Genomic DNA, 20,198 nt, shown 5'->3' on the forward strand with positions numbered 1-20,198 from the left:
ACCTAAACGGAATATAGAAAGACTTCGTTTAGCAGACGGCAAACGACTCATGCATTCTAAAAATAGCGAAAAAGCTGGTGGCGCTCTCTGTTGGTGGGATACCTCAACCAGTTGAGCTTCATCGCTTGGAGGAGAGCTTTCTCATTTCCTCTGCACTGTTGTATGGTTTCGCATTGAAGTTATGCATCGCTAGAACTAGAACGGCGATACGATTGTTTAAATACTAAACTCCAATGGAAACCACCAGCACTGAAGCAAGTGAGATTTGAGTAATGGTCGTTGGTGTTGGTACCCACGTATCTGACCACACGACCATTCATATAGATTTTTGCTCGGAAAGTTAGAAGGCTTATAGGTCATGATAAGATGAAACTTGTCGAAACACATTGCAAGAAAAGGATAGCAATATAATAATCAGTTTTAATACGCCATCTATTGATCAAACCAATGAAGCTGTGGAGCTTTCATTTTTTTTCTATGGATATTCAATTTTCCAGTCGTTTAAGCTTAATCTGTGGCGCTTGGGACAAATAAAGGACTTTCTGAAATGTTGATCTGAAAATGGCACTAGGAATTCTAAACCAAAGAATAACTAAGATGCTCATTCTTTTTTCTCAGTGGTGGCAAGTTCTTTTTATTGAGGCTCCACGCGACCGCTTAGGGCCACTGCAGTGCTCCATTGGATACGATTTTATCGTACGTGCTGTAATTTGATTTTCGCTGGATTATTTAGATTGATTTGATTGTTTGGTTGAGTTTTATCGTTCAATGATTACAAAAAATTGAGATTTTTTCCTTCAAACCCAAATATATATACATCGGTATTTCTGGTCACTTTGCCCACAGGGCAAGGCGAGCTTTTGGCGGCCACCGTCGCAAAACCGTCGCAAAACGTCAAAACCGGCGTCGCCAGCGAGCGAAACTCGCAACGATTTCGAGGCGCTGGCGACAGTCGTTTTTGACGTTTTGCGACGGTTGTTGACCTTTCGAGCGAGCTTTTGCCCTGCGGGCCAGTGTGACCAGATTATATTGGCAGATTTCGGCAGGAGCACTGTTAAGAACGCAACCATTCTTGTGTTGTGTACAACCAAAAAACATTACGTAATCGTACAACCGCCTACCCGGGTAGGCCATACAATTTGTATGGAAGAATGATGTTTTTTGTGATCAAAAGAGTATATCTTTTTAATTTGCTGTAAGATTTGAATGAAAACTGTCTTATAGGTTCATAATAATGTTTTATAACATATCGTTGTAAAATTAGAATTTTAAAAATCCTATCAATATTTTTTTAATCAAAAATGTGCAGTAAGGCACGTGTCTGTGCTCCATCGCATGCGATTTTATCGCACGTGCTGTCAAACGCTTTTTCGTATAATATTGTGATTATTGGAATGATTTTAATAATAAAACGATTATGAAAAATTAAGTTGAGATTGTTCCTACAAAACACCACATATTTAGTTTGACAGATAAAATCGGATGCGGCGTCCGACTAAATCAAATATTTTTGATTCCGTCGTACGACGAAATCGCACGTCCGACGTTATCTGTCAAATCTCATATAAAATTTTGACAGGCCCTCCGATAAAATCGCATCCGATGGAGCACAGACACGAGCCTAACTCCAACACCCCAACCGGCCTTGCCGCATGTTTTAAGTGGATGAATAGTCTTTTTCTAAGTTTTACCTACGTTTCTTTCAAAAGTTATATACATTTTTCAATTGTTTTGCTTGTTGTATAAACAAATATGTTGACGATCTATAAAATATACTCATCTGTGTTGTGTACAGAAACAGTGTAGTGTAACCGCGACTCGATACTGTCGTGGAACTGACAGCATCCGGCGTCTGAATGACCGTTAAGGGCTTCGGGAGCGATCGGGCTACCGAGGGTTCGCACTCGATCATAGGCTGCGACCCGACACACACAACAGTCTTGTAGCATATACAGTGGAACGTCGATTATCCAGGCAGCTCGGGCGTTTGCCGGTTAATCGATTTGCGCGGATAATGGTCTAAGAAATGTCAAATTCATATAAAAATTAAATAATCCATTAGTTTTATGATTAATTCACCTTGAATCAATCGATAAATCGTTAGTAGAATATTATTTTAATCAATAACTATAGGTTGTTGTTCATGAACAACAGTTCATGAACAAAAATAAATTTCGAAAACACCACTAGACACTACAGAGCTGCACAAAAAACTGGTTGCCCACTTGACTATCGCAGCAAATGTTCACTGTACGTTTGAACAGCTGTCACATTTATGCGCACGGTTAAGGCGGCGCTCTAGCAGCAATCGAACACGACATCCGACACGAACAAACCCATATACAGTAGAACGTTGATTATCCGAGCAGCTTGGGACCGGACGGTTGCCGGTTAATCGATTTGCACGGATAATGGTCCAAGAAATATCATTTTCATATAAAAATTATTTTATTACTAGATTTTTATTAGTTTTATGATTAATCCAACTTGAATAAATCGATTAATCGATAGTAAAAAATTATTTTAATCTATAATTATAGGTTTAACAACTTTTCATGACCAAAAATGAATTACGAAAATACCACTAGACACTACAGAGCTGCAAAAAAACTGGTTGTTCACTTGACTATCGCTGCAAATGTTCACTGTACGTTTGAACAGCTGTCACATTTATGCGCACGGTTAAGCCGCCCGCCGGTTAAACCGCCCCCGGATAATCGACGTTCTACTGTAATCATATGGAGGTGCACTGTCAGACACAAACAAACAAACAAGACAAACATGTCAAATCCCATACATTTTTCATGTTCGATGTCGTGTTCGATTGGTGCTAGAGCGCCGGGTAAGCCGCTCACCGGTTAATCCGCCCCCGGATAATCGACGTTCTACTGTATATTATTTATATTAGAAAATAGTGATTGATACAGAAGAGCCGCGTGTGTCTTTTAGTATCCTCAATTGTGCACCAGTCCGAAACACAAAAATCTGTTTTATTAAAAACTGGCTCCGACCGGTTCCAGACAACTTCGGAACCTCCTCCACTCCAATCCAACGGAGCCGGCTCTACACCCACGGCTCCGAAGCTGACTCCGCTCCAGCTGCTCCAGAGCCGGCTCCGCACCAACTCCTCCACGTTCACGGCTCCGGAGCCGGTTTTTACAGATTGCACCAAAACAATCATTTTAAATATATTTAAAAACAGGAATATCCATAATTAGCTGAGTAGATAATGTTGAAAGGAATCTATAAAAAAAATCGATAAGTTTTGAACATTGTTCAACAATCACACAATCACATCGGGTGTTATATTCTACACTTGCGAGATGATAGATTCGTTTCATACGCTATCATACAATGCCGTCTCTATTTGTTGTGGGCAGCCGTGCCGACCCCTGGACTTGCCGTGGCAGTTGCGCTGCCACCGGTCAACGTCCAGGGGGACGACAGTGTGTCACGCACACTGTCGCACACACTAAGCAGCGCAAGGCTTAGTGTGTGCCGAGCGCACAGTTAGAGTGTGTTTGCGAGCCGATCGAGCAGGAGCTCTCGGCAGGGGCGCTCGGTGCGGCTGGTGCACGGCCACCGCACTTGTTATTTTAAAGTGTATTGTGTATTGTGTATCTTATTTATTTTGTATGTTGTATGAGTGTAATAAAATATTTAAGTACAAAAGTTCTAAACATAAAACTATTAAAACGTTATTCCAGAGCCGTTGGTCCGGAGCCGTTGATTCATCGCCGGCTCTGGAGCCATTGATTCGCCGCCAGCTCCGGGCTTGGTTGGTACGGAGCCGGCTCCGGAGCTGTTGGTGCGGATCCGGCTCTGGAGCTGTTGGTGTAGATCTGGCTCTGGAGCCGTGGGTGCCATTGGTACACTCCAAAACACCCATTCCTATTCGGCAGTAACACTATGACAAAAGTATGAATGTATGTGTTAACTTTCAGCCAATTATATTTCGTTTGCCTGTAGTGGTTGGTATCATTTTAAAAGAGATGATTTCAGTGTTAATTTCAAAATATTGTTACACTTCATGCAATAAAATTTAACTGTACACAACTGTAATACAACATTTGAAAGAAAAGAAAAAGACATAAGCATCCACTTAAAACATGCGGCAAGGCCGGTTGGGGTGTTGGAATTACTGCACATGTTTGATAAAAAAAAATATTGATAGGATTTTTAAAATTCTAATTTTACAACGATATGTTATAAAACATTATTATGAACCTATAAGACAGTTTTCATTCAAATCTTACAGCAAATTAAAAAGATATACTCTTTTGATCACAAAAAAAACATCATTCTTCCATACAAATTGTATGGCCTACCCGGGTAGGCGGTTGTACGATTACGTAATGTTTTTTGGTTGTACACAACACAAGAATGGTTGCGTTCTTAACAGTGCTCCTGCCGAAATCTGCCAATATAATCTGGTCACACTGGCCCGCAGGGCAAAAGCTCGCTCGAAAGGTCAACAACCGTCGCAAAACGTCAAAAACGACTGTCGCCAGCGCCTCGAAATCGTTGCGAGTTTCGCTCGCTGGCGACGCCGGTTTTGACGTTTTGCGACGGTTTTGCGACGGTGGGCGCCAAAAGCTCGCCTTGCCCTGTGGGCAAAGTGACCAGAAATACCGATGTATATATATTTGGGTTTGAAGGAAAAAATCTCAATTTTTTGTAATCATTGAACGATAAAACTCAGCCAAACAATCAAATCAATCTAAATAATCCAGCGAAATTCAAATTACAGCACGTACGATAAAATCGTATCCAATGGAGCACTGCAGTGGCCCTAAGCGGTCGCGTGGAGCCCCAATAAAAAGAACTTGCCACCACTGAGAAAAAAGAATGAGCATCTTAGTTATTCTTTGGTTTAGAATTCCTAGTACCAATTTCAGATCAACATTTCAGAAAGACCTTCATTTGTGTAACCGCTGAACCAAATCTAATCCATATCCTAAGTAAAGGATGCATATTCTTTAGAAATGGAACTTTAATTTTGTGTATTAGTACCGCCCCCCCCCCCCAACCCGCTTAACACTTCTTTCGCTTTCACTTCTTTTAACTCGAGTTAAGTTTCGAGTTTTAACCTACCGAAAACTACCGATAAAATTTTGATGCGCCTACCGAAAACCGCCAAAATATTCTGGCCACACTGGTGCCGGGTCGAAGCAACCAAAACAAAGCAAAATGCCGAACGACGCGGAAACGCAGCGATTGTTAGATAAAGTTTTTCCCGTTTTCAAGAATGAAGTAAGCGTTTTATTCTTCTCACTGTAAAGAGAGCCGTCGATATCAGACCAACATTCGTGATTTATCCTTTCAGCTTAAAGCAGAACCCATTACCGTGGAGGAATTGGAGCAGCTGCATCAACGCCTAAAAACCAACGAACTGCTGTCGGAGGTGTACGAATCGTTCTTCGCAAAGATCGAAAACATTCTGCAGCATGTTGTGGTGCCCCAGTTCTGGTCACGCTTCAGAGCCAAGCTGCCCCAAGAGCCATCCCGCGATAGCTTCATCCAGTACCAGCATGCGGTTAAAGAGCTGTACGACCGGTTTGCTTTTTTCCGGCGCCAGTTAAAGCGACTGGAAACGGTTTGCCCGGCAAAGGATATTCCGTTCGTGCACCGGAAGCTACCGAACGAAGTGGTTGTGTTTTGTAGCCACTTTCACACTACGCTGCACGCGCAGCTTCCGGACGACTTTAACGAGCTGGTGTACCGGTTCTACTTCGTCGCATTCCGTGTGTTCATCTACAGCCACTCGGATGGGGAAGAGTATATGGATGTGGCGGAAAGCAATCGCTGCATCGCGTGCGACATGACCGCGGGAGACTGCCAGTGTCAGGCGATCGCGGATGCGTTCACCAGCACGAACCGATATCTGTCTATGATGGGAATTTTGGAGGAAATAGCAGGCTACACACTGAATCTGCTGATACAGGAGCGGATCGATGCGAAGGTGGACGAAACGAAGGAAAACTATGCGACCTCGCACGTGGAAAGTCTGGAGCAGTGGCTCAACACGGTAGTAATGGAGTGGTTGACCCGCATCTACAACAAAGGTTCGCTCCAGATCCATCCGCATCATACGGCTCTGCAGCGCCACATCGCCCAGATGCAGAGCAAGCTACTGTTCTACATGTACGACAAGTACGCAAACACGATCGTCGATCAGTTCTTTCAGATTATCATCAACTTCCCGATGTCCCAGTCGGCGGTCGATGATCTGAAGCTGTGTCTGAGTAAGATCAATCTGAAGCGCTGCTTCGTGACCACGGTACGTGACATGCTGCGGGAGCGATTGCTTCACCCGGGTGTCGATACGCCGGACATACTGACGGGGTACGTGGCAGCGCTGAAGACGTTAGCCCACTTTGACTCCAGCACCGTGCTGCTACGATCGATCACGCGACCGATCAAGGAGTATCTGCGCAATCGAACCGAAACGGTACGCTGTGTCGTCACGAGCTTCACTGGCGACGGCACTTCCGATCTGGCCGAGGAGCTTGCAAAGGGAGAAACGGAGCCAGTCTCCAAAACGTCCAGCAGTGACAAGCTGGACGATCCCGATTGGAAAAACTGGCAGCCAGATCCGGTTAACATGGCACCGGCCGCACTTAAATTTATCGCTTCCAACAAGCGAGCCGACATCATATCCATGGTGGTCGACATCTACGGGAGCAAGGAAATCTTCGTCAACGAGTATCGCAACTTGCTGGCTGAACGGTTGCTGTCGCAGGCGGAATGTAGCGTAGAGAGGGAAGTGAAGCATCTGGAGCTGCTCAAGTCACGGTTCGGCGAGAGTTTGCTGCACAGCTGCGACGTCATGCTTAAGGACATTACCGAATCGAAACGGATCAATGCACACATTCTGTCACCCGACTCCGGTACCGCCGAGGAGCTATCGGGCCAGGTGTCCGCACTGATCGTTTCGTCGCAGTTTTGGCCTACGTTCCGGAAGGAAACCATGGAACTGCCGACCTCGATTAAGGAAATGTTTGAAAAGTACACGAAAGCCTATGAATCGTACAAAGTGAACCGCACGCTGCAATGGACACCGTTGAACGGGAAGGTCACGATAGAGCTGGAGCACAACGGGAAGGTTCAGGAGATGCAGGTGACGCCCGCCCAAGCTGCAATAGCTATTCATTTTAGCGAACAGCGTAAGTACCATCATCTGGCTACAAATCATACCACCACCTGGACTGGTTTTTAACTGAGCTTCTATCGCTGTTTTCATTTACTCTCGATCGTTTAGCACAATGGGAATTGGATTGCTTGAGCCAGAAGATGAACATGCCGCCGATCGTACTGCGGAAGCGCATCGTGTTCTGGCAATCGCAGGGTCTGATACGCGAAACGAAGGAAAACCTGTTCGTGCTGATCGACAAAAGCACGGAAAGCGACGTTAGTGCCGACGCGATGCAAGCCCAACCGAACGACGTGTGCGAGGAAGAGGAGGCGGAGAGCGCGATGGAATCGGCCAGCGATCAGCGCGAGGAAGAGCTGCAGGTGTTCTGGTCGTACATCGAGGCCATGCTGACCAACCTGGACTCGCTGCCGCTCGACCGCATACACCAGATGCTGAAAATGTTTGCGTCCCAGGTGGACTTTACGCAGGACGAGCTGAAGCACATCCTTCAGCGCAAGGTTCGCGAACACAAGCTCGTTTACGCCGGCGGAGTCTATCAGCTGCCCAAGTCGTAGTCGAACTGACCGTTTACACAATTTATTGTTTATCACAGAAACCGGTCAATATAGTCGGGATCTAAGCCTTCGAACGAGATTTTGTTTTTCACTGCTCCGAGCGGTACGCCAAGCTGGAGCATCTTAAAGTACAGATCGTATTTAGGGTCTCTCTCTAAGGCAGGCGGATTGGGCGTAGAGATTTCGGGTTGGGATTGCAACTCTGCAGCTGGAACAGGTTCCACGTCGGAGCTTCCCAACGCAGTCGGTTGGCTATCGCTGGGTTTCATCTCCGCACTCGCCGGAGGGCCATCGTTGAGCTGTTTCAGAACATCTATCGACGCTAGTTTGGCTTCTACTATCAATAGCGAGGCTTCCAGGTTTTGTATTTTTTGCTCGTAGGTCACAAACTTGCTCTCACAGTCGGAGGCAAACTTGTTCAGGAACGTCACAGTGCTAACGATAAAGTGATTGATGAATGCAACCATTCGTTTTTGATTGGTGGGAGGCAGCTGCAAATGAAGAATTGGTTTTAGCATCGAGTCTTGAACGTAGCCAAACAAATTTCCTACTTCGTGTTTCTGCACTGTTAATGAATCCATTGTTGTAGTGTGTCCGGTGAAAAATGCTTTGGTTTACGATTCAGTCTTCGGCGAACTTAGGAACAATGCAAATTGCATTGCAATGCAGGCCTTAGCAGAGATTTCGTTTGTAAACAAGCCAAATTTTCTGAAACACCTAATTCTGTCAAACTCAGATGTCAAGATTGATATGAGGGTAAGGTCGCTGCCAGATACATCGAAAAACCACTGTAACGATCGAATATAACGCATTGTAACGCTTTTTCGGTCGACAGATAGCGGTTCACCCATCGGTGAGGGAAATCCTAACGAAATTGCTGTTAGCATGCTTCTGCTGAGCCACACATGAATTTAACATAGATTTTTCTTAAGTTTTAAGCTAAGTTTTCCAACAATTCTTCAACATCAAAATTGAAAGAAATAAAACTCAGTTTTTCTTTGTTTACAATAATAAGCGTTATTTTTCGGTTGTCAGCATTTATCGTCACGATAATTTTTCTGTGGCTGGTAGCGGCCTAAGGCTGGAGGCAACGCTTTATTGCAAGCGATTTTATCAAATGTCAAATTTTCATAAATGATTTGACAGATAACGTTGGACGTGCAATTTCGTCGTACAACAGAAACAATTTTTTATTTTATTTTGTCGGATTGTCACATCCCAATTTATCTGTCAATGTAATTACAATGGAGCGCCGATTATCCGGGCTCTTCGGGACTCAATCTCGCACGGATAATGAGTAAAAATATTTATTTTATCACTAGTTGAAATGTGCCGTAAATTATAGCGTTTTTTGTTAAGAAAATGTGCTCTGATAACCGTTTTTTTAAATATCCTCTTTAGCACGCAATGTGATCTTTGTATTGAACTGTCATTTCTCAACAGCACGGTTAAACGGACAGCCGGATAAAAGGTTCCCAGATAAACGGCGCTCCACTGTATATAGGTTATGTAGGAAAGGCATGTGGACAAAGGTGGAAGAAGTCGCTTGGAGCGAAGTGGGAGAGGGAGGCACAAAACCTCGAAACGTGCTCTGCAAGCGAGTAAAGGACGGCTTGAGAAAATGAGCGAGATGCAGCTATTTTTGAACGTCAAAAACCCTCGCCTTGCCCTGCGGGACATTTTAACAGTGAAATTGTAAACAGCCACACGCACGCTGTTTATTTGATAACAAACGAACGAGCTTCGTGTGGAACGAAACCCCGTTTTCAACCCAATTCTGAAGAGTATGTTGTGACGATTTTGTGTTTTCTTAAAGCTTTCTGATTTCGTGTACAGTTAAATCATGTCCATCTAGTGGTTAAAATGTCCCAGACAAAGGAAAAAGGTATCAAAACTCGTAACCCTTGCGCGGTAAGGTTTGTTTTCGGTGGTGTTTACAGTGATCGGTTCTGTTGTTTCGTTTGCAGAGATCTCACTGGAAGAGCAGTTAAGCAAATTATCGGTTAAGGATTGTAGGTATAGAGTGTCTCATATCTTTCTAAACATCTAATGCTATATTATTTATCAGTAAAATCTCAGGTCACAAGAACTGGGAATAGGAGCAACCGAAAATCTCCGCTTCTGCTACCGGCCGAGGTAACGAACCGGATCGCGCTGGATTGTGAAATGGTAGGCATTGGACCGGACGGCAAAGAGCACATGCTGGCACGCGTGTCCATCGTGAACGAGCAGGGCGATGTGATTGTCGATTGCTACGTGAAGCCACAGGAAACGGTTACGGATTATAGAACCGAAATCAGTGGAATTCGGCCGGAGCACGTGAATAAGGGTGTAGATTTCAAAACGATCCGTGAACTGGTGAGACAGCTGATTCATGGCAAAATTCTGGTAGGACATGCATTGAAAAACGATCTGATGGTGCTGAACCTAAAACATCCTAAATAGTAAGCTTCATTCTGCAGTGTGCGTATTTTGCGCTAATTACCTACAGTACAGTATCGCTTTTCCCTCTCTTTCCCTCGCATTGCAGCAACATTCGGGACACATCCCGCTACCGTCCAATAGCGAAAAAGGCGGGCTCGTTCGGGACGCCTAGCCTTAAAAGCATCGCGTATGTTTTTCTCCGCGAGGACATCCAAGACGGTTCACACTGCTCGGTGGAGGATGCACGGGCCGCCATGAAGATATACATGCTGTTTGAGAAGGAGTGGGAAAAATCCGCACTGCCCGCGTGGATCGGAGCGATGGGTAGCGATTAACGGCTGAACGCCCCGCAGCGAGTCGCAGCGGTTATTCTTCGACAGATTGCTTCGACTGTTATTGCATTATATTGTCATAGTTATACAATTTTAAGCCTGTTTTTACTACACAACTTTCCCGGAAGTATTGTTTTCTTCTTTCCGAACATCATGCAACAACACCGTCGGGTCCGTGCGTTTTTAATATTACAAAATAATATCGTTTATTCCTTAACCGCTAACATCCGCGCGAGGCTCGCCATTCAACCGTCCTGCATGTTTTCCATGTTCTCCAAATCAATTACCGCACCTTCCACCGTCGTATCCGTATCCGGTTTGGCCGCTTTCTTGTCTTTTCGTGATTTTATCATCTTTCTAAAATCTTTACGATCAAAAACGAATAGATAGATATCACTCCGATTAAGCAAGCTCCACCCAACGCCACCCAACGGAACTGCGGTACTTACTCTCCAGTTCGCCTTTTAACGGCTCGATGAAACTTTCGAACTCGATTTCCTCCAGCCCTTTAAGCACGTGGTCGGCTGTGAGCGATTTTTGATTCTTTTGCTGCGCTGCCGTGGTGGCCGCCGATGTGAGATACAGGACGAACACGGAAGTTGCCCGGGCTAGTGCGACGCGGCATTCGCTGGAGATTTTCACATCGGCCGGAATCGCTTCCTTGATCAGTCTGGTCACCGATGTGTTGGGCAGGTTCAGATCCTCGATTCGTTCGACCATTGCGAAATGGAAGGTTTGTGAAGCAAATACGATTTTTAACACGATACACAAGCGCTTGAAGCAGAATGGAACCAGCTGCCGGAATGTTGTTTACATGGGAATAAAGAGCGCCATTTCCCGTTTGACATTCGGTGCGGTATCTATGCACAGTGGGAGCTTTACGGTCATTCTTTTCAGCACGTATATTAAACATATTTTATTAGCATTTTATATCAAAATTTAATGATTTATAATTTTCTTTACTCTGCTTTGGATGGGATTTTTTCCGTTTTAAAAAATAAAAAATGCAGCACACCCGTAGTGCACCAATTTCGTCACATGTTGAAAAGTGACAGATTCCGCGAAAATGTGTTTGTATACACGGGGGCTGGAAAACGCGCGTGTTTGGTAAACGATTCGCTGCTCGCTTGCGTTGGTGCACCTTCGTTTTATGTTTTTAGTTCGTGCTTCCCGCTTCTCTATCAAGTGCTCACTGAACCACGTACCGTGCAGGTTTGTGATTGAATCTGGCATCATGAAAACCACCAATAACACAGCATACTCCGCATCTCTCCCCTGCACTGTATTACAGATCCCTCCTTCTGACCGGTCCAAACATGAAAAAGTCCGCTAGCTCGTCTTCGTCCACCTCCTCGCTGGAACCGGCAGCCAAAAAGCAAAAGCCAAATGACGATCCACCGAAACCGTCTGACAAAGGCAGCGCGGCCGGTCGGGAGGATTACGTCGCGATGCTGAAAGCGGAACGGAAAGCGACGGCCAAATCGATACTGGATTTCGATTTCAACAAGAAACGCGTTCGCATCCTGTCCGATGCCAAGACCATCGAGGATGGCAAGCAGGGCGTGCTGTACTGGATGTCCCGCGATGCCCGGGTGCAGGACAACTGGGCCTTCCTGTTCGCACAGAAGCTGGCGCTCAAGAACGATCTGCCGCTGCACGTGTGCTTCAACTTGGTGCCCAAGTTTCTGGACGCCACCATACGGCACTTTAAGTTCATGCTGAAGGGCCTGGAGGAGGTCGCCGAAGAGTGCCGTAAGCTTAACATCCAGTTCCATCTGCTGCGCGGTAGTGCGGGCGAAAATGTGCCGGCCTTTGTGAAGAAACACAAAATCGGTGGCGTAGTGTGTGACTTTAGCCCGCTGCGCGTGCCGATGAAGTGGGTCGACGAGGTGCGGAAAGCGCTCCCGATGGAGATCCCGCTGTGTCAGGTCGATGCGCACAACATTGTGCCGGTGTGGGTCACCTCCGACAAGCTGGAGTATGCGGCCCGCACCATCCGCACGAAGGTGAACAAAAATTTGCCCACGTACCTGACACCGTTCCCGCCGTTGGTGAAGCATCCGTTCACGGCCGACTTTGAGGCGGATCCGATCAACTGGACGCAGGTGCTGGACACGCTGCAGGTGGACCGTACGGTGGAGGCCGTCGAGTGGGCCACGCCGGGGTACACCGGTGGCGTGAAGACGCTGCAGACCTTTGTCGAGAAGCGGTTGGGCAAATTCAACGACAAACGGAACGATCCGACCGAAAATGCGCTCTCGAACCTGTCGCCCTGGTTTCACTTCGGCCAGATCGCGGTCCAGCGGGCAGTACTGACGGTTAAAAAGCATGGCAAGCGGTACAGCGAAAGCGTGGCCTCGTTCTGCGAGGAGGCGATCGTGCGCCGGGAGCTGTCGGATAACTTTTGCTTCCACAACAAAAACTACGACAACCTGCAGGGTGCGTACGATTGGGCCCGCAAAACGCTGGACGACCATCGGAAGGACAAGCGGGTGTACTGCTACAGCCGAGAGGAGTTGGAGACGGCCAAAACGCATGACGATCTGTGGAACTCGGCCCAGCTGCAGATGGTGAAGGAGGGCAAGATGCACGGCTTCCTGCGCATGTACTGGGCCAAAAAGATTCTGGAGTGGACGAAAACGCCCGAGGAAGCGCTTGAGACGGCGATCTATCTGAACGATCGCTACAGTCTGGATGGGCGCGATCCGAACGGGTACGTCGGTTGCATGTGGTCGATCGCGGGCATCCACGATCAGGGCTGGAAGGAGCGCGAAATCTTTGGCAAAATTCGGTACATGAACTATGACGGATGCAAGCGTAAATTCAACGTGAATGCGTTCGTGGTGCGCTACGGTGGGAAAGTGCACCGTCGCAAGTAGACATGCCCTGTTAAAGAGTTGACAACAGTTGTCAGGTCGGGTTCCTTGGATCGATTACTTACGTTTTGAGATTTTTGTTCGAATTATTTTTTAAATATTCCAGTGAAGCATTTAATAATTGCTTGTTTGTCCAGTTAACGTTCGTTTGATCTTTTTCGTATAATGACCACCGGTTTGTAGGGTTCACGTCACGTGGCGATGCAAATCTTCTGGAGTTATCGTTTCTTTGAATGTATTTTTGTTCGTTTTATGAAAACGTCTACCTCTACAAGTAGATTACATACATTAATGGTAAGATATTTAACGATAACAGCACATCACTTCACCAGACCAAATGCCTGGTGGCAACGACTGTGTGTTATAGTGTTCAGGAATCTACAGTACAATGAACAGATGTAGTAATTATTAATCACGAAACAAAACGAATCTTTTTCAGTATAATTACCAATAAACACGAAGTAATTTACAAACTATAACGTTTGTCTTTATATTATTGAATACATCTTTAAGAAAAACCCAGATACTCCACATTAGTTACTATAATAGTAACAAAATTGACACTTTCAGCCACTAATATAGTAAGTAGTATGTCGTTGGCTTTCAAGGAAAAATACTAACGGCATATTGTATACTGAATGAAATTGCATTCTATAAATGCGTTGCAACTATAAAATTGCAACTATAAAACAACATATATTAGAGGGTTTTCCAGGAGTTCTCATAGCTGTGGGAAACTTTATTGACTCCTTCTTACATGAAATGAACTTATTGTAATGGGAATTGGACTTTCTAGCACCCTTGTTGGAAAAATCAAATAGGAATTTCCAATGAGCCTGTCCAAAAAGGGTGCCATAGAGTCGAATTTACAACATATGAAGTTTACTTCCAATAGGAAAGAGTCTAGTAAGTGTCCCACAACTATGAGAACCCCTGGAAAACCCTGTAAATGGTTAAATAACAACACCAGTGCTCGTGTGATAATAAAACTTTATTGAAATGTTCTTGATAACAAACCGTAACCATAATCTGAACGATATTTACCAGCAAACTAGAAAAAATGCAATAGTTGCAGTAAAGTAAAACGAATAAAAACATGTGTGATTGTTGTATAGATTTCATTACATTGTTGGTGCTTTTAAAGCGTTGGCCGACGTAGTAATTTTTGCTTTTTCTTTTAATTTTATATTTCCCTGTTCAGTTGCGTTCAACTACTGTAACCTTAACTGGATTGCAAAAATAGCTTAAATAGCTTTCACGGTAGCTTTGCAAATTGTATATAGATATAGTTTATATTGCTATCATACGCAACTGTAAATGCTCGATATTTAATAATTGGAATCGTTTTGTTTCAATATAAAGATAGAAACAAAAACCAAACTCGTATATTAAATTCAATATCCCTTTTATCCTTAACTGAACTGAGCATAACTGACATTTTTTCTCGCTTTCCCGGTGGAAAAAGGGTGTGCATATAGGGTTTCTCACGTTAGATTACAATATATACCTTAGAGTTATTATACGCATCAAAGGCACTCTCCCAAACAAATCTCAATTTTCATTGCACACGCTTTATGGGGTGAAATAATTAATTTAGATATGGCGAACATTTATATAACATTTTTAAAACAAGGAACAAACTTCCTTCTTGCAACGATTGTTTAGAGAAAGCGTTACAAAATCAACCGCAACAATCATATATTTTTGTTTGTACGTGTCTGTATGAAGCCGAACCATCAACAATGAATCATATTATTGCGGCTTGTATAAATATGTATGTGTTTTTTTAAATGTAAGAATGTCTTTTGATTGGAGTTTTTAATTAATTATTTCTTAAGTTAATAGATAAAAACAACAAAATTAAAACTTGCGATTGCACTAGACCTGTAGATCGTAACGAGGGTATGATTTTTAAAACCGAATAAAATACTCTAGCCTATGTTGTATGTTCGTTTCGAACGATATCATTGATTTATAGATTTATCTTAGATGTGACAAAAACGGTTTGGTGTTTTTTTCTTATCTTACTCGCTACTCGTTTAGGTATGATTATTTGGGTACGGAATATTTTCCTATTTTTGTTTTCATTTGTGTTTTTTTTATCTTCATTAAGCTAAAAGCCGAAAGCATCACGAAACATTTGACTGATGAGTATTAGGGTGTACTTTTGGTAGTATAAATGTGTCCGTTTTTTTGGTAATCAATTTTGTTTGATGTTGTCGTTTAATAACTGTTGAAAAAATTGTCGCAAATATTGATAATTGAGGGATTTGTTTTGCAGGTCAAGAGAAAAGCTATACGAAGTTTGTTTCGTACTTGTGTGTTAGAACACAAATCAATCATGAAAATCGTATTCTTTTGACTAGAGGTATAATATAAAATGGATATTAATTTGACTAATGTTGTATGGTTGTGGTTTAGGTTACCCATTTGTTTAAATATTCAATCTAAACTCCTGCTACGTCCTGCTTGATATATGATTTCTCCTCGATGAACCGCTCATTTATTGCCGTGGTATGTGATACGATCCTGCAAAATGAAAGTGAAATTATGTTTTACATCAAACTGTACAACTCCTTTACCGTCAACGCTCATCATTGCTTACACAATCAGTAGTAGTTAAAATGGTGCGCGAATCTGCATGTCTGGCCCACACAATTAAGGCTGTATTACTTTAATTTTCCTCTCAATGTAGGCACGACACATTGGACAATCGTGAATTTCGACGTGACATCCAGAGCAGCAGCACATATGGCCACATGGTAAAAATATCACTTGTACCTGTACACAACCCAAATAGATACCATTAATGCCACAGCCCGCTTGAAGCGACCAAACACGGTTCTTCTTACCAATTGCTCCATGCAGACAACACATTCTGCAAACTGTGCTACCGGCGCCGCTCCACTCACGGGGCTGGTTGGTTCGGACGAAATGACGGCACCACCTCTGGCCACACTTCCGGCACTGGGACCAGACAGCGGTGCACTTGGCGTTGCTTCTACTTCCAGACCCAGCTCCACCGAGCTGCTTCTTCGGCGACCGTTCGCCTCCGGCGAATAGCCTTCGCCACTGGGAGCCGTTGCCATCGGCGTGCCCGAGACGGACTCCCCTTCCGGATAGTCAATCTTGCAGTTCAAATAATCGTAGTAATTGGCAATCGATTGCAGGATGCCTTGCCGGTCGGCAGGGTTTTGCACGCCAGCATTAAGCAAATCCTGGTCGGCAATGTTGCACAGCTCCTTGTCCTTGTTTTGCCACAGTTTGGACAAAAACGGCAAACAGTGCACTACACCGTTCACCAAAAACTGGTAGCCCAGCACCGGATCGATTGACGCGGTGTCGTTTGAAACCTCCGCGGGCTGCCGATCGAGCAGCCGTTGATACTGCAGCAACCAGAAGTCGGTTTGATCGCTTTCCTTTTGCTTTTCAATCATCTTGAGCGTGTCAAGTAGCTACGAAAAATCACAATTACAAAACAAAAAAGTTATCTCACGCCCCGTTATTGCTGCAAGGTGAAAGTGCTGTTACCTGCTGTTTGCGTTGGTCCTGTTGTTTGAGCAAATCCGTTAAAACGTAAGTCAAATTTATGCGTTGGTCGGTCAGATTTATCTACAAGCGAGAGAGAAAGAAAAGATGGAAGAAAAAACCCCAAATTGAAGCAAATCATCAAAGCAAGCGGGAATATGCAATGCAAGTCACTTACTATTTGATCATCTTGGTTCACTTTCTTGCGCTCGATCTCGTACAGAGTGAGGGCGGCCAGCTGAGACTCCACGATTCGCACCTGCTCCACCAAACCCCAGGTGCGCGAGTCGTTCCGGGCGATCAGTGCCGCGACGGCACTCTTCTGTACGTCCTCGTTGCACGTGATCTGGTCGATAACGTCCTGCCTGTTTCTATCGTAGTTCAAAAACACATTGTTCAACAGATTGTTCGTCTCGTACTCGCGCTCGAGAATGCTGCGCGAAGATTGGTCTCGCTGATTATGAAAGTTTTGTATGATGTTGATTTCGTTCTCGAGCAGGTTGGTCATCGCACCGAGAATCTCCTGCTTGCGCAGATCGTTCTGCTGGATGTGCAAATGTTCCAGCAGCCGCTTTTGCTCTTCCCGCTCCTGCTCGAGGAATGCCGGATCCGGTCCGTTCTTCAACGCGAGAAGATTATTGACCAGCTCGTTCGCTGTTTGCTCGTCTGCAACGGGAACCATTTAATCAACACGCTTGAAATTTGTTGAACAAAAAAACAAGTATTGCCGTATCTTACCTTTGATAATATTATCGATAAGCCGCTCCCGTTCAGTCTGCTTTTCCTGCTGCAGCTTGTGCACTTGCGTATCGTTGGCGCTCTGCTGCTCGAGCAGCTGCTGCAGCAGCACCTGCTTCTTGCGCTGCTGCTGCTCGTGCAGCTTGCTCTCCGTCAGCACATCCTTCTCGAACGCCAGCCGTTCGCGCTCGAGTAGCTTGCGCTCCTTCTCGTACCGATCGCGGGCCAGCTCCTGTTGGCGCAGCTCGTTACGCTCGCTGCTGAGGAACGAGGACGTCGCGATTGCCTTTTGTCGATCGGGTGCGACCGTGCCGCTCGGGTCCTGATGCACTTCACCGGTGGAAAGATACTTGATGATGGCGTACGTACCGCCGGCCACTACATCCGACGGTGGGTTCACTAGGTGTTCCGGGTCGAGCACAATATCTACGAGATTATCACACGTTGCCAGCTGGCTGGGCAGCTGAGAAAGACGCACGTTGCCGCTAATGTCCAGTACTCTAAGGTTGGTCATGAACGCTAACTGTTCCACCGTCGCTAGATTGTTCGCTGAAAGATTGAGCAGTTCCAACTTCTTCAGTCGTCCTATCGCTATCGGTAGCTTTTCCAAGGCGTTGTTTGCTAAAAATAGTTCCTGCGGGAAATCAAACGGTTAGAATAAGGTGCACCACCATGCAGTAGAGCAAAGTTTTGTTATCACTTACCCTGAGGTTTTCTAGTTTGTATATATCTTCGGGCAGCTTCTTGAAACGATTGTACGATAGATTCAGCGATTGCAGTAATACTAGGTCGTCCAGCGTGCCGCCACCGGCCAAGGAGGATAGCTTGTTCTTCGACAGTGTAAGGGCCTCCTTTCGCAGGACCTTGCACATAACGAACACGCCAGCGGGCACATCCTTAAGGTTGCAGTCCTCCAAATCGTATATTGGTTCCGGTGTTTCCTTCGCCTGTTGGGCAGGGGTAGGGCAACCCACGCCACAGAATAAAACAGTAAAAAGTAGGACATTTAGTTCAAAATCGATAAGTTTCGTCCATGCTGGTGGTGTAGGGAAGTATGTAACCAGCGTGATTGTAGCGAGCAAAAGTAACTAATGTGTTGATAGTATGATAACTACAATGCATGCACCAAACGGGAGGAGGACAGAGGTATGATTTATGGTGTAATGCGTTTACCAGGCACTGCTTCCGTTCTAGACGCGCTTTGTAATCCACATTCGGTTGCTGGCTTGTAGTGGCCATTTCACTGTCTTCTGTTGGCGTGAACAGGTTTTCATTGTTCGAAGACGAAATGCGACAACCCATATAAAACAATTAATCTAATTGACTCGTTTTTGGTTTGCTTTTTTAGCTGCCTTTTTTCGTGTCCCTGTCCCTGTCCCTCAGTACACACTAAAAACCACACGATTATTAGCCACTACCGACCAAACTACGCGTGAGGTAGCCGAGAGGGTTCACTTTGCACTCCCGCATGCACCACTGTTCCAACCCCACCGGAGAGGAGCTCGCGTAAATTGGCGTCAATTCCGTCCAAAGGGCTATTTAGCGATCAGCGAATCACGCGCGCTATTTACTGCAGCTACTTGTGCTTGGTTAGTTCGATCGTTGCCACGGGATTTCACTACAGCTTACTACGATTTTACACTACCAAAAACCACTAGCACTACGGTATGGGGGTGGGGGACGTCCGCGTACAACAATCAACACTACCGTGCAAAACTAACTATCGATGGCCAACTTCCGCTCCGATCCGATGATGCGTTTGTTTGCGTTTGTACTTATGAAACCGACGCGATACATGCTAGGTGCATGCGTTCCTTAAAATTCTCTTGAAATGTAGTTTTCCGCCCGTATACCGCCTCCACCGCAGTAGTTTTGTGTGTGTGTTTTTTTTTGTTCGATTCGTTGTTCCTATGCGTGTTCGTATCCTTTTGCGGGCCAAACGCTTCTTTTGATTGCTTTTACGAATTTCTTTCCCTTTCGTGCGTTTTGCGCAATTCACAACATTGCAGGATTCTTTCTTTTGTCTGTCTTTTTTTTGGTCTCTATTTCACGCACAGAACAAAAAGTAATGGTCACGGGCACCAAATGTTTTCTATCTGCTTCACGGTGACTTCTCGCGTAAACAAAGTGACGTTCTGGCGATGGCACACTGGTAATGGCGGTGGTCGAATGGCGCAAAAAAAAAACATGAGATATTTGTTTGAAAAACCTTTTTTTTAATAATTATTCAATAAACATATCGAATGCTGCGCCTAGATTAATTGAAAAGAGTTCGCCTAACGATATGAATATTTTTTTAAACGAATTTTAGCACGCAATCATTGTTGGGCCGTTACATGTCAGTGTTTCTTAAGCGGTGAGTGCACTTGAAACAAGATAGTTACAATGGCTACTAGCCACGTGCAATTAAATAAGTAATTGCGTAAATAATAAACATTTAATTGTATGCGTAATTATTCTTAAGATTTTTACGAATAGATATCTTCGATTGAACACTTTTACATGCACAGAATCCAAAAGATTTGGCAAATTATGAATGTATATTGCCTTTTAATGTAAATCTGTTTTGTATGTTGCTCCAATTGATAGA

The 20,198-nt window shown here is 44.7% G+C and overlaps 6 protein-coding genes across 7 annotated transcripts; 3 read left to right on the forward strand and 3 right to left on the reverse strand.

Annotated features, from left to right (window-relative positions):
• The first annotated feature begins 5,168 nt into the window (after window positions 1-5,168).
• On the forward strand, window positions 5,169-7,784 carry LOC120896237 (anaphase-promoting complex subunit 2). Its single transcript, XM_040300222.1, has 3 exons — window positions 5,169-5,253; window positions 5,327-7,166; window positions 7,262-7,784. Exons 1-3 carry the CDS (start codon window positions 5,191-5,193, stop codon window positions 7,708-7,710), a joined length of 2,352 nt encoding a protein of 783 aa, XP_040156156.1. The 5' UTR covers window positions 5,169-5,190; the 3' UTR covers window positions 7,711-7,784.
• Window positions 7,688-8,422, reverse strand: LOC120896238 (WASH complex subunit 3). The gene is made up of 2 exons (XM_040300223.1): window positions 8,262-8,422; window positions 7,688-8,201 (listed from the first exon to the last, which is right to left on the reverse strand). Exons 1-2 carry the CDS (start codon window positions 8,289-8,291, stop codon window positions 7,743-7,745), a joined length of 489 nt encoding a protein of 162 aa, XP_040156157.1. The 5' UTR covers window positions 8,292-8,422; the 3' UTR covers window positions 7,688-7,742.
• Window positions 8,423-9,371: 949 nt separating this feature from the next.
• LOC120895788 (RNA exonuclease 4-like) lies at window positions 9,372-10,582 on the forward strand. Of its 2 annotated transcripts, none has more exons than XM_040299427.1 (4): window positions 9,372-9,595; window positions 9,678-9,712; window positions 9,790-10,154; window positions 10,241-10,582. In XM_040299427.1, exons 1-4 carry the CDS (start codon window positions 9,574-9,576, stop codon window positions 10,467-10,469), a joined length of 651 nt encoding a protein of 216 aa, XP_040155361.1. In that variant the 5' UTR covers window positions 9,372-9,573; the 3' UTR covers window positions 10,470-10,582. The 2 variants fall into 2 exon arrangements, with proteins under 2 accessions (XP_040155361.1, XP_040155360.1); XM_040299426.1 differs by having other exon boundaries at window positions 9,375-9,595; window positions 9,678-9,722; window positions 9,779-10,154.
• A 60-nt stretch (window positions 10,583-10,642) lies between these two features.
• On the reverse strand, window positions 10,643-11,448 carry LOC120895789 (DNA polymerase epsilon subunit 3). Its single transcript, XM_040299428.1, has 2 exons — window positions 10,916-11,448; window positions 10,643-10,830 (listed from the first exon to the last, which is right to left on the reverse strand). Exons 1-2 carry the CDS (start codon window positions 11,184-11,186, stop codon window positions 10,712-10,714), a joined length of 390 nt encoding a protein of 129 aa, XP_040155362.1. The 5' UTR covers window positions 11,187-11,448; the 3' UTR covers window positions 10,643-10,711.
• Window positions 11,449-11,515: 67 nt separating this feature from the next.
• On the forward strand, window positions 11,516-13,821 carry LOC120895787 (deoxyribodipyrimidine photo-lyase). Its single transcript, XM_040299425.1, has 2 exons — window positions 11,516-11,678; window positions 11,758-13,821. The coding sequence occupies exons 1-2, from the start codon at window positions 11,617-11,619 to the stop codon at window positions 13,343-13,345; spliced, it is 1,650 nt and encodes a 549-aa protein (XP_040155359.1). The 5' UTR covers window positions 11,516-11,616; the 3' UTR covers window positions 13,346-13,821.
• Window positions 13,822-14,315: 494 nt separating this feature from the next.
• LOC120894837 (E3 ubiquitin-protein ligase LRSAM1-like) lies at window positions 14,316-19,736 on the reverse strand. Its single transcript, XM_040297683.1, has 8 exons — window positions 18,782-19,736; window positions 18,313-18,555; window positions 17,609-18,242; window positions 17,049-17,536; window positions 16,874-16,954; window positions 16,195-16,797; window positions 15,948-16,123; window positions 14,316-15,871 (listed from the first exon to the last, which is right to left on the reverse strand). The coding sequence occupies exons 1-7, from the start codon at window positions 18,908-18,910 to the stop codon at window positions 16,001-16,003; spliced, it is 2,301 nt and encodes a 766-aa protein (XP_040153617.1). The 5' UTR covers window positions 18,911-19,736; the 3' UTR covers window positions 14,316-15,871; window positions 15,948-16,000.
• Window positions 19,737-20,198: the final 462 nt, after the last annotated feature.

This window comes from Anopheles arabiensis, chromosome 2 (assembly GCF_016920715.1).
Source record: "Anopheles arabiensis isolate DONGOLA chromosome 2, AaraD3, whole genome shotgun sequence".
In the NCBI taxonomy this organism is placed as follows: domain Eukaryota; kingdom Metazoa; phylum Arthropoda; class Insecta; order Diptera; family Culicidae; genus Anopheles; species Anopheles arabiensis.

Coding starts and splice junctions, on each gene's coding strand:
- LOC120896237 (XM_040300222.1), top strand. CDS start 5,191: ATGCCGAACGACGCGGAAACGCAGCGATTGTTAGATAAAGTTTTTCCC. Junction 5,254..5,326: donor TTCCCGTTTTCAAGAATGAA/GTAAGCGTTTTA, acceptor TTATCCTTTCAG/CTTAAAGCAGAACCCATTAC. Junction 7,167..7,261: donor TATTCATTTTAGCGAACAGC/GTAAGTACCATC, acceptor TCGATCGTTTAG/CACAATGGGAATTGGATTGC.
- LOC120896238 (XM_040300223.1), bottom strand. CDS start 8,291: ATGGATTCATTAACAGTGCAGAAACACGAA. Junction 8,202..8,261: donor TAACAGTGCAGAAACACGAA/GTAGGAAATTTG, acceptor CTTCATTTGCAG/CTGCCTCCCACCAATCAAAA.
- LOC120895788 (XM_040299426.1), top strand. CDS start 9,574: ATGTCCCAGACAAAGGAAAAAG. Junction 9,596..9,677: donor GTCCCAGACAAAGGAAAAAG/GTATCAAAACTC, acceptor TTTCGTTTGCAG/AGATCTCACTGGAAGAGCAG. Junction 9,723..9,778: donor CAAATTATCGGTTAAGGATT/GTAGGTATAGAG, acceptor ATTATTTATCAG/TAAAATCTCAGGTCACAAGA.
- LOC120895789 (XM_040299428.1), bottom strand. CDS start 11,186: ATGGTCGAACGAATCGAGGATCTGAACCTGCCCAACACATCGGTGACC. Junction 10,831..10,915: donor GTTAAAAGGCGAACTGGAGA/GTAAGTACCGCA, acceptor TTGATCGTAAAG/ATTTTAGAAAGATGATAAAA.
- LOC120895787 (XM_040299425.1), top strand. CDS start 11,617: ATGTTTTTAGTTCGTGCTTCCCGCTTCTCTATCAAGTGCTCACTGAAC. Junction 11,679..11,757: donor CTGAACCACGTACCGTGCAG/GTTTGTGATTGA, acceptor ACTGTATTACAG/ATCCCTCCTTCTGACCGGTC.
- LOC120894837 (XM_040297683.1), bottom strand. CDS start 18,910: ATGGGTTGTCGCATTTCGTCTTCGAACAATGAAAACCTGTTCACGCCA. Junction 17,537..17,608: donor TATCGATAATATTATCAAAG/GTAAGATACGGC, acceptor TTCCCGTTGCAG/ACGAGCAAACAGCGAACGAG. Junction 16,124..16,194: donor TTGTCTGCATGGAGCAATTG/GTAAGAAGAACC, acceptor GGTTGTGTACAG/GTACAAGTGATATTTTTACC.